This window comes from Rhamphochromis sp. 'chilingali', assembly GCF_963969265.1.
Source record: "Rhamphochromis sp. 'chilingali' genome assembly, chromosome: 5".
Lineage (NCBI taxonomy): Eukaryota > Metazoa > Chordata > Actinopteri > Cichliformes > Cichlidae > Rhamphochromis > Rhamphochromis sp. 'chilingali'.
In genome coordinates, this window is record NC_137932.1 from 23,954,111 (window position 1) to 23,970,888 (window position 16,778).

General features: G+C 39.7%; 2 protein-coding genes across 3 annotated transcripts; one reads left to right on the plus strand and one right to left on the minus strand.

Annotated features, from left to right (window-relative positions):
• Positions 1-2,607: 2,607 nt before the first annotated feature.
• pex3 (peroxisomal biogenesis factor 3) lies at positions 2,608-11,281 on the minus strand. The gene is made up of 12 exons (XM_080882178.1): positions 11,074-11,281; positions 9,565-9,696; positions 9,391-9,472; positions 9,125-9,168; positions 8,845-8,966; positions 7,865-7,931; positions 7,709-7,763; positions 7,378-7,516; positions 7,220-7,290; positions 7,004-7,126; positions 5,952-6,048; positions 2,608-5,322 (listed from the first exon to the last, which is right to left on the minus strand). The coding sequence occupies exons 1-12, from the start codon at positions 11,144-11,146 to the stop codon at positions 5,239-5,241; spliced, it is 1,089 nt and encodes a 362-aa protein (XP_080738304.1). The 5' UTR covers positions 11,147-11,281; the 3' UTR covers positions 2,608-5,238.
• A 500-nt stretch (positions 11,282-11,781) lies between these two features.
• Positions 11,782-15,290, plus strand: adat2 (adenosine deaminase tRNA specific 2). Of its 2 annotated transcripts, none has more exons than XM_080882541.1 (6): positions 11,782-12,041; positions 13,300-13,404; positions 14,438-14,588; positions 14,669-14,775; positions 14,968-15,040; positions 15,194-15,290. In XM_080882541.1, exons 1-6 carry the CDS (start codon positions 11,946-11,948, stop codon positions 15,220-15,222), a joined length of 561 nt encoding a protein of 186 aa, XP_080738667.1. In that variant the 5' UTR covers positions 11,782-11,945; the 3' UTR covers positions 15,223-15,290. The 2 variants fall into 2 exon arrangements, with proteins under 2 accessions (XP_080738667.1, XP_080738668.1); XM_080882542.1 differs by having other exon boundaries at positions 14,978-15,040.
• The last annotated feature ends 1,488 nt before the right edge of the window (positions 15,291-16,778 follow it).

Genomic DNA, 16,778 nt, shown 5'->3' on the forward strand with positions numbered 1-16,778 from the left:
TAAATTAGTCGTCGACGATTTTAATAGTCGACATAATCGTGACTAGTCGACTAATCGTGGCAGCCCTAAGGTGAACAAGTAATCGCTGTGAGCAAAATGCACGGGCTTCAGGCTGCTGTAAATGCCCAGTTTCAGCCATTTTTTTCTACTCTTTGTGCTCTGTCATGTCAGAGTTAGAGGATATATCCCTAATAAGGTCAGCTCCGGCTGTGAATGTGGAAGCCCCACCCACAAGCTGTTTGAATTTTCTTTGTAAAGTGGAGCCAGCCAGAACAAAAAGCTTAAAGGTTTGTTGCCTTTTGAGATGCAAGCCCAGCATTTTCCTTTGGCACTAATGATTCACAGACAAAGACAGATCCTTAATAATAACAAAAGTAAAAGTACTTATTCTCTAGCAAAATGTTCCCATCAGTGTTATTACTGCTGAAGATTATTCACATGTTTAAGGTTGAATTTCCTGTAAATAAGCTACACAGCAATCCACCATATTCTAAAAATCTGCTCAGAAACAGGCATGCCACTTGATTATAATAAGAATTTAATAAGTATATTTATTTCAAACAAACAGCTTGAAAAGCTTGAGTAGAGTGTGACGTGGGTATTTATCAATATCTACAGGCGGATCAAATATTAATGAAAAATAAAGGTGGGACATTAGCAAGACAGATGGTTAAACTTTGTAGATTTAATCAATCAAGTGATTTCTCAGAGATACTAATCTGGTGCTGATGGAACATGCATCTATTCAGCATTACAGTTTTATTAAACTGGACGTGGCAGGAGGTCCCCTCTCAATCATCAACGCTTTCATTAGTGATGAATTATTAAAATGAGTTACTGAAACTTTCATGTGTCTTACATGTTGGCCGACGTGATTAGCTAGACAAAGGTATCTGTTATAACTGAATGCGAGTGCTGATCTACTTGGTAATGCTAGTTGTTTCCACACAAAGTCTACATAGTAACTGATCTCAGAACTGTGAAAGCAGAGACAGCAGCAGCTTGCCTAGCACGATAGTCTCCTATCAGTTTCCTGTCAAACACCAGAGGCTTATCCACACATGCACATGGACAAACAACCAGAAAAAGAAGACTGCCTCTCAACTTCAGAAGCTTCATTTATTTTTAATGGGATACAGACATGCCCATGGGAACGCCCACCTCTGTAATCAAGCGGAAATAATTTTGCTTGCAGAGACAATGGCCGACTGTGGCCACAAGATGGCAGTAATGAAAAAGGTGGTAAATATGCAATAGCGAAGCTTTGCGATGATGCTTGAGATGAAACGAGAGAGATCGTTTTATTTTAATTGATGTTGATTTTTACTTCTCACTAGATAAGCACTGCTTGCTTTGATGGGAAGCCTCTTGTACCCTTGTCTAAATATTGTTGGCTTCCACCCAAAACAAAAGACTTGGCAGTGTGCTGGAGCATAGGCCTGGCTGTGTCAATCTTTTATGCTGTCTGTGCAAAACTCCAATATGGGAACAAAAAGTGGTCAGCTAGAGGAACGGCAAAAATCACTGGGTGATCAAGGTGGCAACACTTCTTATTAGACACTAGTTAGTGATGTTCCTTTCTGCTTTCTATGTGGAGTTTGCATGTTGCCCTTGTACCCGAATAGATTTACGCCAAACATGTCCATGTTAAGTTAACCAATTATTCTAAATTGACTATGGAGTAGATAACATGCTGTGTGACTCTAGATTAAAAATCGAATTCTAACCATAAAGTCACTTTGAGTGGTCGGTAAGACCAAATCAGTGCTACAAAATGTGGTCGATGAAGTCGATGGCACTGGTTCTAAATTGAGCACTAGTGGAAAAGGGTTTTAGTCTTGTGTTTTCCGTTTTGGTTGGAATAGTTGCACATTATAACCACACTGTGATTTTCCAAAACTCTAAAGCTTAACTGGAGCGTTTATGATGGGTTTGATATGTTCGAGGGCATGTGAGCTGTAATCTCTTCAACTTTCTCTGATCAGATTTAACCTTCAGGTCATAATAAACTGCATCAGATCTGCGAGTAAACTTACACTTCTATCAAACTAAATACAGACAACATTACATCAAGTCGGCAAATAGAAAAATTTAAACTCTGATGAAAAAGTTAATCCACAAACTACATCTGAATAATAATAATGACAATATTTAATCTGCTTTCTCTTTTTGTCTTAATTTTCAGTGTGACCAACTTTTTTCACATCATAATGCAAGTTCAGCCAGCCTTATCGTGGTTTGCAATGCAAGAAAGCAATGAGCTGGGCGTTTAATAGCACACACGAAGAGGCTGTCTCAATCTATCCATAAGACTACAGTGGAAACAAAATAATGTGACTGTGATTACAAAATGTTTTATTTCTATTTTAGGAAAATCTTTCCACTAAAGTAAGTAATTAAAAGATTATTTATTCCTTTCATACGTCACAAGAGTGACACAATTTTTAACAGCCACAATGATCATTTTCCAATACCAGCATTTTCCAACATGTGGGATCTTATCTGAGGATGATAAGAGCCCACAGTAGAGTGCCCCCTAGTGGCACAAAAACTCCATGACAATTTCCAGTTTGAACCTTTAAAAATACACAAAAGAAAGACAGTATATGAAATCACGTGTCATATGTATTATCTCTTTAATAAATTGATACAAACATACATTTCAGCTGTCATTCAGGACATTATGCTTCAAAAAGGCATAACATCTGTGATTAAATACAGAGTTTTACATTCTCACCCTGCTGCGTTTATTACGCAACTCGGGAACCAGGAACTAAGTTAGTCGGACTGTCACCTGATGTTTCCTCATCTTCTGAGAAGGAAACTAAGTGAAAAATCTGCCTTGACAAACAATTAGTGGAAAGTCAGACTCGACTATAAGGGATGACTTAGAAAACTTAGTCTGACTCGACTAAGTTTTTCTCCATTACAGCTGCAGGAGCATTTCAGGTCATCAAAAGTGATCCCCAACTTTGCTTAAATTAAGACTTTTAGGAGGAGAGATTTTTATGCAGCAGATATGAGAGTGAATACACCTGGCTGGATGTTGTAAATTCTTGCAATCAAAGCCAGATGAGACATAACATATCACACATCATATGAAAACTGTGATGGAGACAGAATTCAAAACTGAAATCTGGCACTGACTTCTCTGCGATCTCATTCCTCTCAGTGACTCATAGGGGCTCAAAGTGCAGTATTTATCACAGTTCTACCTACGCGATCAGCTGATCAGGTGTGACTATTTCTTTTAAACTCTTTTGCACATGCACTTCTTCCTCCCCACAACCCGATGGCATCTCAGTGTCAGCTTCACATCTAAAAGCAAACAGTGGCTGCTCCTTTGTAAAACTGCAATCATACCAGCGCCTAACTAGTATTCATTTTAACAAGACTGCATACACGCTGCCATACTAACGGAAAGGCATATACAAGTGTGCATCCTTGTGAGTTGCTTGTGAGTTCGATTTCATAAAACAATTCATCTCACAAACTCAGTTTCTGATTTACCGGATGAATTTTTACTGTTTCAAAAATACAAAAGACATTTCTTTCTCAGAGGACAGCCCAGGGGTAGGTACACCATCCAACATTCAAAGGTTGGGTTACACTTTTCTAGAAACAATGCAAACAACACACAAAGAGTGCAAAGGTTTGTCTGCCCTTGTTGCAAATGCACACACTGCTGCTCTTTCCATCACCGTGAGAGGTATGCACAAATAAAGTAGTGATATGCGCCCATGTCTCAGAAAAGGGCCTGATGTAGCATGTGTAGGCAGAGAGTGAAAATATGTAGCACAGCAGGACGACAGGAGAAAGATTGGGCTTTGAATAACAGTCCTGTTGTGTCTATACAGATGAGTCTAAAGCCAAGTGGTCAAATACATGAGCATAAGAAAAATGGGAAAGATTAGAAAGATTTTGCACCAAAAATAACATTAACTTGAAATTAATGAGAAAAATATCTGTGCCATTTAAATAAAATGATGCTGCATTTTCACAAAGACCAGAATATTATACCAATAACTTCAAAACAGGGGAAGCAACTTCATGTGAAGCTAAAGGTTGGAAATAAGCATATAAACAGTTGAAGAAGTGTGACACCTTCTGGACAACAAAGGAACTGCAGAAGTTAGAGTTAAAAGAGCCTCCAAAACAGATCTGTAGCATGAAAACAGATTAAAATTCAATGAAGTCTTTATGTAATTTATAGCTCCATATAAAAACAAATAATAAAAAAAAAAAACAGTTAACTACACTGGGTGTTTCCAGGATGAAAGACAACGCCATTGGCATGTCTCAGCTATGCACACTGTCTCTTTCCGTAGCTATATACACTGGATTACAGCATTGGTGACATACGACTGTCACTCCCAGCCTGTCATGCTTCACACATATCCTGTTGTGGAGCGCCCCATTTCAACCCAAACCACCACGTCTTTTCCTAAGACCAGCCGAATGAATTTTAGTGCCCAAACTCAACCAGTAAATAGGAGTGAAAACATGTGAAAAAAGGTCCAAAGGTGACACAAACCACTGTGCACTGACTGATCAACCTGTGACCAGAGACCTCACGCCATCAGCACCCTTCAAACCTCCCAATGTTTGTAGAGCTCTAAAAATGGGTCATTTACTCTCATTCCATCACCATGTGACACTCCCAGAATGAAAACAAACATACAGATTTAACTATCCATGACATTTTCATTAGCTTCTTCATCCAAGTTTAAGTTGAAATATTCTGAAAACACCATCTGCTTCAGCAACCCCACAATAAAAAATACTGATTAATAACAGAAATGTGTCCACACCTGACCTATCTTACAAACAGGCCACTACAGAAGTTTGAACAGAAAAAGAGAAACACACTGTAAACTCTTCTGATCTTCAAACACACAGCTGAGGTGCAGAGCAAACAAAAGCCACCTTACTGGGTTAAATGGGACTCCAGTTCCCAAGCAGCAATGGTCCTAAAGTTGACTGCAGGCTCTGCTCTGACTAAAGACTCAGTGGAGGTCTCATCTTCCTCCTCCCGTTTGGTAATTCATCACGGCGCTGAGCTTGAACACCCCTGCTGTCCTGCCGTGGCCACAAATCACGGAGTGAGAAGTTTGCGAGATGCTGAGGAGGAAAAGTGTCTCAGGAGGAGCTGACAATCCAGGACTTTAATAATCTCCACTCTTCTTCCTCTCGAATCCTCCCTCTGCTTCTCCTCCTCATCTCGTCCAATCCAGACAATTACTTCTGCAGCTCCTGCGGCGTGCTGAAGGTCTCGTAGACATTGGCTGCAAACTCCTTCACCTGGTCGTTCATCAGCAGCTCCTGCAGAGATCGCACAGATTTAAACATGTTTGATTAACATACAACCAAGTTTGTAAGAAAATAAAAGTGAAAATAAACAAATCTCTCAGTTAAACAATGCGATATGTTGTCTTTGTACAATTTTTTATTAAGTAAAGGATATAAATGATTTGGTTTTATTTACATGTTACACAAATCCTAACTTTTTTGGAAATAAAAAAAATTTATATATACACTCAGACAATCCTCTTAAATAATTTCAATCAAAATAAAGGTTTGATAAAGAGCCCAAACGTGCAGATGAATAAGAATAAAATAATCTAAGACTGTTTGAAACACATTAAAGAAAGTGAAACGGATCGTGCAAGATTAAAGATTTCATAACCAATCTGACAGTGATTCTCTAGAACTCATTAACATGTGTATTCTGAAATGAGAGCTGCACCTGTCAGCAGATTGGAACATGTTTGAACATTACGCTCCCAACAGTAAAGAAAATCAAAAAGCAAACGGTGTGGACAATGACCGATTGACAGATAACTAACAGCCACAGCAGCTGCCTGTTCCAACTGTTTCACCCTGAATCTGGCTGTTTGCCATACTGCACATCACTCTGATAGTTCACTCCACCGTCTGGTGTTCGATGTTACCTGAACAAAGTGACTGGGGGTCTCACTGCAGATGGTGTTGATCTGACCGTTGATGATGGGGATGATCTTTGCCAGCGGCAGACTGACTGCAGACAGACTGAACACACAAACACAGAAAAAGACAGCAAAGTTAAGGTAATGCCCACTTCATGCTAATGTTTGCTGGGAAATAACAAGGACAAAAAAAAAAACCCCACCCACCTCATAACACTTAATATGTGTATAAGGAGTGTGTTTTACATTACATTACACATGGCCGGTATTTATGTTCAGACAAAACCGAGGAGTGATCACGACCTAAACAGAATCATATCTAACAACCCCAAACAACCGAAGCACATTAGATGTTAATGTAGTCCTCCTGAACAGGTAGGACTATATTAATGTCCATTTTGGAATTCCAAAAGGAAAAGCTTAAAAAGAACTACCGAAGTACACGTCTGAGACCTGACTTGAATGTTAAAATCTTCTAAATCATTTGTGCATTTTCAGTTTCAGCTTGTGAAACTGGCTCTCTGGTTACCTGTCTAAATCACTGCGTCAACCCATACTTAATATATGCCCTGGTGAGGAGCAGGTTATGCTCAGAGGTTTAGTTTAAAATCGCCAGGAGGGCCCACATTTTCTTATTCTTATACTCGCAGCACATTTTAAATGCAATATCGATTCTCTGCTGGAGGGACATTCACAGGAATGAAATTGTATAAATGTCTTAATATTTGATGGTAATCTGCTGCTTGGTCTGTTTAACACTGCTGGAACTGCAGCTGCTCGAATGCAGGACACATAGGGATTATTTTGTGTGGAAGAATATGAAGTGCCCCGTTTTATGTGAGCAGAATGAAGCAGTTGTCAAGCCAACGAAGCCAAAGAAAGCCCGGCGTTATTGAAATTTGTTCATAGTGTAACCCTCAGGTCACCAAACTCCAGTGACAGAATAATAATATCTCCAGCTGCTATCACATATGTAGGGATTTAATAAGATTTCTCCATGTTTCAAATGCAAATGATAGCAGTAAAACAAATAAATAAAACAGGTGTCTATGGCTTACCTATCAGGTGCACAGCTGGGGGCAGAGTCACTTGGAGGCGGGCGGAAGAACTCGGCCAGGTTGTCACAGAGACGGGAGAAACCTCGGTTCAGACAGACTTTGAGGACAGTGGTGAAGTCTGGACTGAAGTCAGACACAAAAAGCAGAAATTCACCTTTCACAGGAGCACAAACACAATCTTGTTAAAGCATACCTACAGACAGGTGTGTCATTTACCTATCCAGCATGTCTCTAGTCTCGTTAAGCAGCTTTATGGTCATAATGTCATTCTCTGTGAGCCCGCACGCCTACAGGAGCAGAAGAAAAGAGATCTGTAAGACTCTGTAATGGGGTTTTCCCGTGAATGGCAGTGTAAATCTGCTTTGAGCAGTCACCTGATCGGCCAGCACGTTCTCGTCATCTGCAAGCAGGTACCAGGACAGAGACCGCCTCGAGCTGGCCTCCACCTCCGCTCTGATCCAGTTCAGCTGCTGCTCCAGCTCCAGCAGAGACCAGGTCTCCTTCAGAGACACGCTGGAGATGAGAAATAAACCACGTTGATGTTTTGATGATTGATTTTTTTAATTTAAAAGATGCACAACAAAGATCAATACAAAGAATTTGTTCCACATTGTTTTTACCAGCCTAAGCTACGTTGTTAATAACTTGTTCTGTTGCTTTATAGATCACTGATGGATAATGAAGAGAATAATTGTTGCAGATCACCTTCCCAGTGAGCTCTGTACCGCCTTCTTCACTACCGTTATCAGCTCTGCCAAACCTAGTGTGAGACAGAGACAGAAGTCTGTTACTACAAGAGTCCTGCACTGACAGATGGAAACAAGGATTTTACAGGTTTATGCTTTTGTGTCAGTGCTATACCGTCTCCCAGTAGGTGCTGGATACTTGACAAGTACTGCTGCTGGACGTCTGGGGGGGCAAGAGGGGTCTGCAAGCAGACACACAACACAGACACACTCCTGAATAATATTCACCTCAGCTTTAAACAGGCAGAGATTTTTTGAGCCAATCTAAGCTTATTTTAATCAACAGGTCATTAATTAAATCTTTAACGTATTCTCTTCTATGTTATTCAGTTCAGGCAAAAAGCACTGCTGTGCTGCTCTCTTTAATCACAGCCATGTGTTACACTGCACCGAAAAGCTTCACCAGTTTTACTGGGGAATCAAATTAACCTGTTAACATGTTCGTCAGGGAAACCTTGGGTCCTGGCATATGTGGATATCGATTCAAACATTTTCACACAAACCTTAGATAATCTTTCATTTTACAACAGGAAACAGGTTTCTGGTGCAGGAGTCAGTACACAGGATGAGTATTTCCTAGCTGTGGGTACACCAAAATATTACCCGTCTTACTCTCAGACTGACACAAATCAGCATAACTGGACACAAACTGGGAACTAGCAGGTCAGAAATGGGCATTCTCACATTCTCATATCACTGACAGATGTGGGAAATATTTTCTGACATGTACCACCCACCCAAACAATGTCCACCCTGCCAGTGGACATGTATGGAGCATGACAAAGAACCCAAGGCTTTGCCCTGGGCTCCAAACTCTCCAACAGACAAACCACCCCACAATTCATCACCTCAGTGTGGCAGAAACTGCAGGACAGCCCGAGAGGTTCACAACAGGTCAGGGCTTTTTTGGGGAAACCAGGTAATGTTTAAAAGGTGTATTTTTTATGATCATGGATAAATATTATCAGACCGATATTTAACCTGTCTAATATGTATCTCTCTTTCCAAACAGTTTCCAAAACTCCTGACACAGTGAGCTGCAGCTGATCATTTTACACACAGTCAATCAGTTCTAGGAGTCACTGTGCTCCTCACCGTTGTGCTCTTTCCCACTGAGTTATCCAGGTACAGGTATCCTCCAATGATGTTCAGCTGGACTCTCAGTAAAACCACCAGCATACAGGTGCTGTACACCGCCACAACTGTGCGTGTAAAACCTGAACGGAACGACAAGTTCTGTTATCATATTTTAAGTTTTCTTGTGTTTGTTTTTAAATCCAATAAGTCAATTATTATTTATTATTATTAGATTATTTAGAGGCATTTAGATTTTACTCAGATACACTCAGGGACATCTGAACTGAAAAACACTTACTGATGATCTTTAAATCTTCCCAGATCTCCAGTTTATTAGCCGGTCTGTAAAGTAGATGTGAATGAGGGAAATGGTTGTCAGCCACTGTACACATTTATTTCACTACATGAACTTGTGCTAATTTCAAAATTTAATGTTTTCCTCAAGAATAAAATCAACAACTGCAATAATCAGCATAAAATAACAAACAAAAGAAAAATGTAGCCTTAAACAATAAACTTGTGTACTACTACTGTTTGACCAAGTTAAAGAAGCTTTTTCCTCACTTGGACTTGAGTAGTGTTGTGAGACTTTCTGAGTTGAGTTGCGTGACGATGGCTTCTTTGAGCGCTGGGAGCATGGACAGCACTGCAACACATTTAAAACTTTCACTGTAGTGTTGGTCCTCACCTTTTTCTGTCAACTGTTAGTCATAACCAGGTCAAGTGTAAAATAATTACCAGTCATGTTGCAGGTCCTCTGGTTGCTCTCGAAGTGGAACTGTCTTCTGGCCTGAGCAATGTACTCTGTAGCCTCCCTCTCTTGGATCTCACTGAACTTCTTCTGGGCATATTTACCTAGAAGGTATACGCCTGAGGAGGGACGCAGAGAGCACAATGAGGTCACATCAAATGCAGAAAACTATCCTTGGCTTTGGTACGATGCAAAAGCTAACCAGGATTTGCCCTGCAGATATTTATGACATGGAATAATACCAGAGGGCTGTACTTTAAGTAGCAGATTTACAGACTTGTGACAAATTAAAGGTGTTGAATCACTGTGTAAAATGTAACAGCTGAAATGAGACTTGAAATGGATTCTCCAAGTTTCTCCAGTGCAAGGATAAACACTGTTTTTCAAAAGTATATTCCCTAAACCTAACCATCCAATAATTGTAACTGTGAAAACATTATGGTGCAAATTACATAGGACGAGCCATTGGGACTTCATTAAATCACCTTTAGCACCTTTATGGGGAAAGAATTTTAATTGGTGGGTCACAGGTTGACTGGCTACAGTGGCGTAAGGCAGGCATCCTCTATGTATCACATTTATTTGATCGCAGAACCAAACATTTCCTGAGCTTCGATCAGATTGTTAAGCTATATAATTTGCAGTGCAATCAATTCTGGAGATATGTCCAAATGCGCAGTTCTTTATCAAAATGGCTGGAAAGCCCCATGAGTTGTCCTGCAGGCAGCCCTGTGGAAGCACTGCTTTCAAGATCACCCTTTGGTAAAGGTATTACCTCTAAGATGTACCATTTACTGCAAGATCAGTTAGCTGACCCTCTTTCCAAAGTTAAAAGTTGTTGGGCCCAAGATCCCCCCCACCCCCATATTTACCACTCAGTTTTAAACCAGTAAAGTCAAATAGCCACCGGATCCCACTTACAAATGTGTGCATATGTTACGACTTGCTGCAGATGCTATAGCTTATCAATTAATATGGTAAGTGACACTGAATTTTCCATAATGCCACGTGAGATAAAAGGCCAGCAGTTATGTGGAGGTCAGCGTACACTTACTTAATTTTAAACACGAATAATGAACAGCTACACCAAACTTCATTCATTTGTTGGCTATTTAAAGAGCCCCAAATAAAATACACAGTAAGAACTCCAATGAATAGTATTTAACTTAGTAATCAACTACCACATAAAGCAGTGTTAATTTCGGTGAAACTAACTGGTTTCCTAAAAAGGTCTTTTCAATGCAAACACACCTTGTGGGTTGTTAAAAAAAAACAGGGTAGTTTCACTAAATATTCTGCGGCACGATGGAGAAAACAAATTCCGAATAAACCAAATACCATTCTTTCTTTATGCTTTTGAAATATGGGTTAGCGTGCATTTCTTCCGTCTTTATTTTACAGGGGGATAAAAAGCCCAGTCTAAAGGCTGTTCTGCGGAGTCTGGCGTGTTGCTGCAGTCTTGCATTAGCACGGCGGCTAACAGGAACATGACTTACCTCCAATTAGAGCTCCGGTGAAAATAAATTTCTTTTTATGGCGTTTTATAAAATTCCACGCAGACGAAAACATCCTCGGACAGAGAGAGGGCCACCAACTAAAACAACAAAAACTCTATTTCTAAATTCTTTCTTACTATTTTACGGACATGTTTCGGATAGCAGCTTGCTAACTCTCAAAAGTGCCAAAGTACTTTGGTCATGGTAACTATTGTAATGACTTCCGGTTATTTATGTCAAAATAAAACCACAAGTCGAACTACAGTAGTCATAAAGTGACTTTGTGTCTGCAACAAGGCTCCTGGAAACATTCTTATTTATTTAGGCAAGGAAAAAACACTTAATATTTTTAAATGCTTTTAAAATATACAATACAATGCAATATACCAATGCACATACAAGCTTTGCAAAACTGATACACAAATTTTAAAATAAAATATTTCAAAATTTGACGAAAACAAAAAATGAATATCTAATATATAGATAGTTTTGGGACACTAGTTTGTCACCATCGTCAGACTGGTCTCTGAAGTAAAACACAATAGATTTTTTTTAATCTTATAAGCGAATCGTATCGAGCCCTAAAAATTTAGTTTCTCCCTGTAAAAACTAAAAAAATTTTGTTCTTTTATTTTTGGGGGTAAAATCGATAACATCCGGTTTAGATCCCTCCACAATAGTCATCAACTTGACGTCATTAGACCAGAACGAGCGTGGAGCGCAGGTGCAGTGAGTGGTCCGTCCAATATTATCTTCCCCCCACCGGTGTGAGTTCGTTACATCGGCGTGGCTACGGGTAAAACAGGAATTAAAAATTAGCAGGTGTATTATATGCAGCTTTTTTATATTGAGTTTTGGTCACAGCAGTTGAAATGGGAACAGAGGAGGGTAGTAAAGAAGAGTCTGTGGAGCTGTTCTGTCCGAGTGAAGAGGAAATTGAGAGGTGGATGGCCAGAGCTTTTGACATGGTGAGCTCGTGTTTTTAATCACTCCGTTAACTCTTCAGCCGAGTCACGGCGACTTTGTTTGTTTTGTAAAATTTGCAGTTTTAAAGTAATTATTTAATTTTCATTTAAACTACTCGGTATGTGAACTACGAAGTTTCTATTTTTTTATTTGCCTTATTGTATTGATTGAGGTATTGGTTATTTTTCTAGATAATTTTATATAGTAATGCTACTTAGATGTCTTTATTTGTATTTCAGTTTTTCTGTTATAGCCCTCTGATGCCCTTTTTCTGCTGTTTATCCAGGCTCTGATCATGTTTAGGGATTAAGTAGTGATATTATATACAGCTGGAAAAAAGTTTCTTTATAATAGTAAATAATAAATAATGTAAACATTTGTCAGATGTGGTCACACAGGTGTCTCCGTGAACCTCGTGGATGTTTGTAGATAGCACTGTGATCTGTAGTAAACAGGTGGAAGAGAGTGTAATGAAAATCAGAGAAAATCTGTGTGTGAATGAGAACGAGATAGGTGTAATAGTCAAGGTAGACGAGTATAAATACCTGAGGTCAACCATCCCAAGCAACAGACAGTACACAAGAGAGATGAAGAAGAGAGTACAGCCAGGATGGAGCAGGTGGAGACGAGTGTCAGGGGTGATTGTTGACAGAAGGTCAGCAGCAAGAGTAAAAGTGAAGGTGATGGTAGTGAGACCTGCTGTGATGGTTTGGAGATGTGGCACTGAGAAAAATACAGGAGGCCGAGCTGAAGATGCTCAGATTTTCAGTTGCAGTGAGCAGGATGCACAAGATTAGAAATCAGAGGGAAAGCTTAAGTATTTGGAGATAAAGAGGCAAGGCTGAGTTGGTTTGGACATGTGCAGAACATTTACTGGATAAAGGGTGTTGAATGCAGAGTTGCCAGGCAAGGCCACAGAGGAGGTTCATGGATGTAGTGAAAGAAGGGTTAGTATGGCAGAGGAGGATGATAGAGATGGCAGGAGGCAGATGATCCACTATTATAATCCCTAAATCCTTAATAATTAGTGTATAATGTTAAAAATAATTTCATGTGCCTCCTTTATGATATTAAGAAATGTCTAAAAGTTTAATCTAGAGAACCCTAAAGACACCACGCTCTCAAAGCTGTGAGCTGCAGCCAGAGATCTGTGCACAGGTGTATTGGGGATTTTTCTCTTCTGAAGTTCTTCTTAACACTAACCAATTTTCCATCTTTAGTTGCTTCCTGTTAACTGCCTTTTTAAATGTGTTGCTGCAGGCGAAAGAAGCTCTGGAGAATGGAGAGGTGCCTGTCGGATGTCTCATGGTCTACAAAGACGAAGTTGTGGGGAAGGGAAGGAATGAAGTCAATGAGACTAAAAATGTAGGCAAAGTGTACAGCACAGTTATTTGTCTCTGCAAATGGAGATGTATGTATGAGTGGTCTTCTTTCAAAACTCATAAGTCAACAACTAAGACAAAGCAAAATGAATAAATTATAGAACTGATACATTAACTATTGGTGAGGAGAAGAAGAAATAATATATTGGTATATTAAAATGTAACAAGTTCAATAGTTTGAACAATTATCTGTTCAAACTATTGAACAAACAGGTCCCAGAGGGTCTGGGTTGATGGTCTCTGTACAGTAATCCCCCACTGTGTAGTTTGCTTTGACCGACCTAATTAGTTTCTGTAATCTGCGAGTGTCAGATCAATCACTGATCAATATTTGTCCTTAAGTAAGCCGGTGACTCTGCAATAGTGAGTCCTCTGCGGCGTGTGGAGTGAGAGCCCATAACTGAGAAAATCCTTTCATGGTGTGAACAGTTTTCCTTCCAAGTAAATGTGGCTCAAACTAAGGAAAAGTCCCCGCTGTCCCTGCATCATGTCTGATGAAAGATGAGCAAAAGTGAAAACACTTTGCTCCTTTTATTTGGTTGCTTGGGTCACTTTTGTCTTAAAGTCTGAATAGCATTATTTTTAAAGTCCATACAGGTACAGGAAATCCTTTCAGCTTTACATTTGAGTGCAAAGAGAGATGGTATCAAAAAGTGTTTTTACTGCTGAAGAAATTCAGAGTTAAAGCGTCACCTTATCTGGACCGAAGTGCAAAAAGTTCCCACCTGACCTCCACAGAATCAGCTGTGCTTTTTTGTTTAATGATTTCAGCCCAGCCCAAGAGTCTTTTGTAAGTTTTGAAAGTTTCAGGGCTGAACCTCTGTTTAAAAACTGCAACCAAATCAATTTAAAGCCACTCTAAGGGTCACACTCGCCATTGGCTTTTGAGCATCAGTATGATGGGATATATCAGAGTTTCAATCAGCTGTTTAATGAAGTAGAGGAACAAATACCTGAGCGTCAACACGATACCTGAGGTTTGCATACGTTTCTTTGTGCGTGGTGGTTTTTTTCAGGCCACTCGGCACGCTGAGATGGTCGCTCTGGATCAGGTCCTGGACTGGTGTTGGCAAAGCAGCTTGGACGTGAAGAGCGTGTGCGAGCGGATAACGCTGTACGTCACCGTGGAGCCATGCATAATGTGTGCTGCAGCGCTGCGCCTCCTCAGTATCCTCGCCTCACCTCTCTGCTAGTGTGTGTGTGTGTGTGTGTTGGGATTCAGTTGTTGTTCCTTTACCAGCTGTCAGACATCCCCGTGGTCGTGTATGGCTGCAGGAACGAGCGTTTCGGAGGCTGCGGCTCAGTCCTGGATGTCTCCTCTGCAGACCTGCCTCACACTGGGACCCAGTTCAAGGTCAGTGTTTGCTCCTGATGTCTTTCTGGATTCCGCCTGCATGTTTGTGGAGTAGTTTGTGCTTCCTGCAGCTGAGTTCAGAAATCTTTAGGCAAGCAGATCAGCTCCTTTTCTGAATGGGATGTTCAAGAGTTACATGAATGTAAAGTCCTTGTGTGGTGCAGTGTGTATTATATGTGTGTGTGTGTTCAGTGTATTTCAGGTCACAGAGCAGAGGAAGCCGTAGACATGCTGAAGACTTTCTACAAACAGCAGAATCCAAATGGTGAAAAACAAAACCACTCTGCATGTCTTTTTTTTCTCCTCCTCATGCTCCATTATCAAAATGTTTTATATTTTCATACTTTACTGTTGCTTTTTTTACACTATTATTCCTTCTCTTCTTTTCTCACAGTGTTAAACTTTCTGTCTGTTTCAGCCCCCAAACCCAAAACAAGGAAGGAGTGATCTCCAAGAAACATCCTATTACAAGGATTTTTTTATAATATTATTAATTAAATTATATTTTACATACATTTTTGTCTATTGCTTTTTTTTTTTTACTATTTGTCTAACCTTTTCTTTACCTATTAATATGACCTTAATAAAGGACATCTTATTTACAGTTAGAATTTAGCATTAGTGTTTCTGTTCATGCAGACTGCCACCAGAGGGCGCTATAGACCAGCGGTCTTCCTGTCACTGAACCTCCACATAGAAGAAATAAAACTATAGTCTTTGGACTAATAAATACTATATTTAAAAGAAATTTATGATATTTTCCAAAAGTAAAGGCTCAAGAATGTCAATAAGAAATAATTTTTAGGAAAGAGGAGGCAAATCTTCACTGGATGTTGTGTGGGTGAACTTTACACGCTCTTTTCTCCGTCTTGCGTATTGATTTGTATCGTTCAGAAGCACACTCTTGGCCTGCTTCAGCTCTAAATGTGATGCATACCACTTCCTGTGATATTTTTCCGAGAACGAGTCAGGCAGTGTGAGAAACTAAGGAAGTGTGCCTGAGAGCGCTTCTCAACGGGAGTGACCTTCACAGCTGCTCGTATAAGAGAAACACACATGCTGACACAATTCAGCTCGTTTCACTTCCTCTCAGACACACACACACTCTGTGGTGTGTCAGTTGGTAGCATTAGCAGTTAGGTTGTATTGACAGTGTCTGTGTGTGCGTTGCTGGGTATGTGTGTCTGTTTCATGTGTCCTGCTGTTTTTATTCCTCCCCCTGGCTCAAAAAAGGGATTGATGGAATTTAAACTTTTTTGCACTTTCTTTTGCTCTTTGTCTTTTCAAGGTTGTCACCACTTCCTTCCTGTCTCCTTCCTTCCTTTTTGTGGCTGATAACTTCCTTCCTTCCTTCTCCATTTCCGTCCTTTTATTTGTTAATTTCCCACTCCCCTTCTTTTCCATAATTTTGGAAAAGTAGTTTTTTGTCTTAACTTTCTTCTGCTTTCCGTCCTTTTTCTGCTTTTTACTTTTTTAATTTGCCATTCTCATTTTTTGCTATCTTAAAGTAGAAAGTTCTTTTATGTCACTGCATAATAAAATAATAATAATGATGAAACAGAATAACATTGTGCTAACACGATCAAGCTGCATATAATACACCTGCTAATTAGCACTATGTAATAGACTAAGTGCTACATTTTAATCACCAAAACTGAAGCACAAACTTATTGAAGCTCAAAGCAGTTCATGTTATTTGTTACATAGTAATTCCATTAAAAATGCACCAAAAGCATAAATGTGACGTTCAGATCAGCGACTCTCTTTAGATAATAAGAGTTATAAGCTTTAGCAGTGATGCTTAGCAGACGGCTATCGCACATCAATAGTCTAATATTCCATAATGTTAGTTAGTTTGTTTTTCCCCCATATACTACACATGGCTTTCTGATGTGCTGTTTTGAAACTTTAAGATTTCTTAGACGTGACGAAGGAGGCCCTAATTGTTAAACTGGACGCTAATTGTCTAATTACTGACATCTCATTAGCCAATGAGTATATCA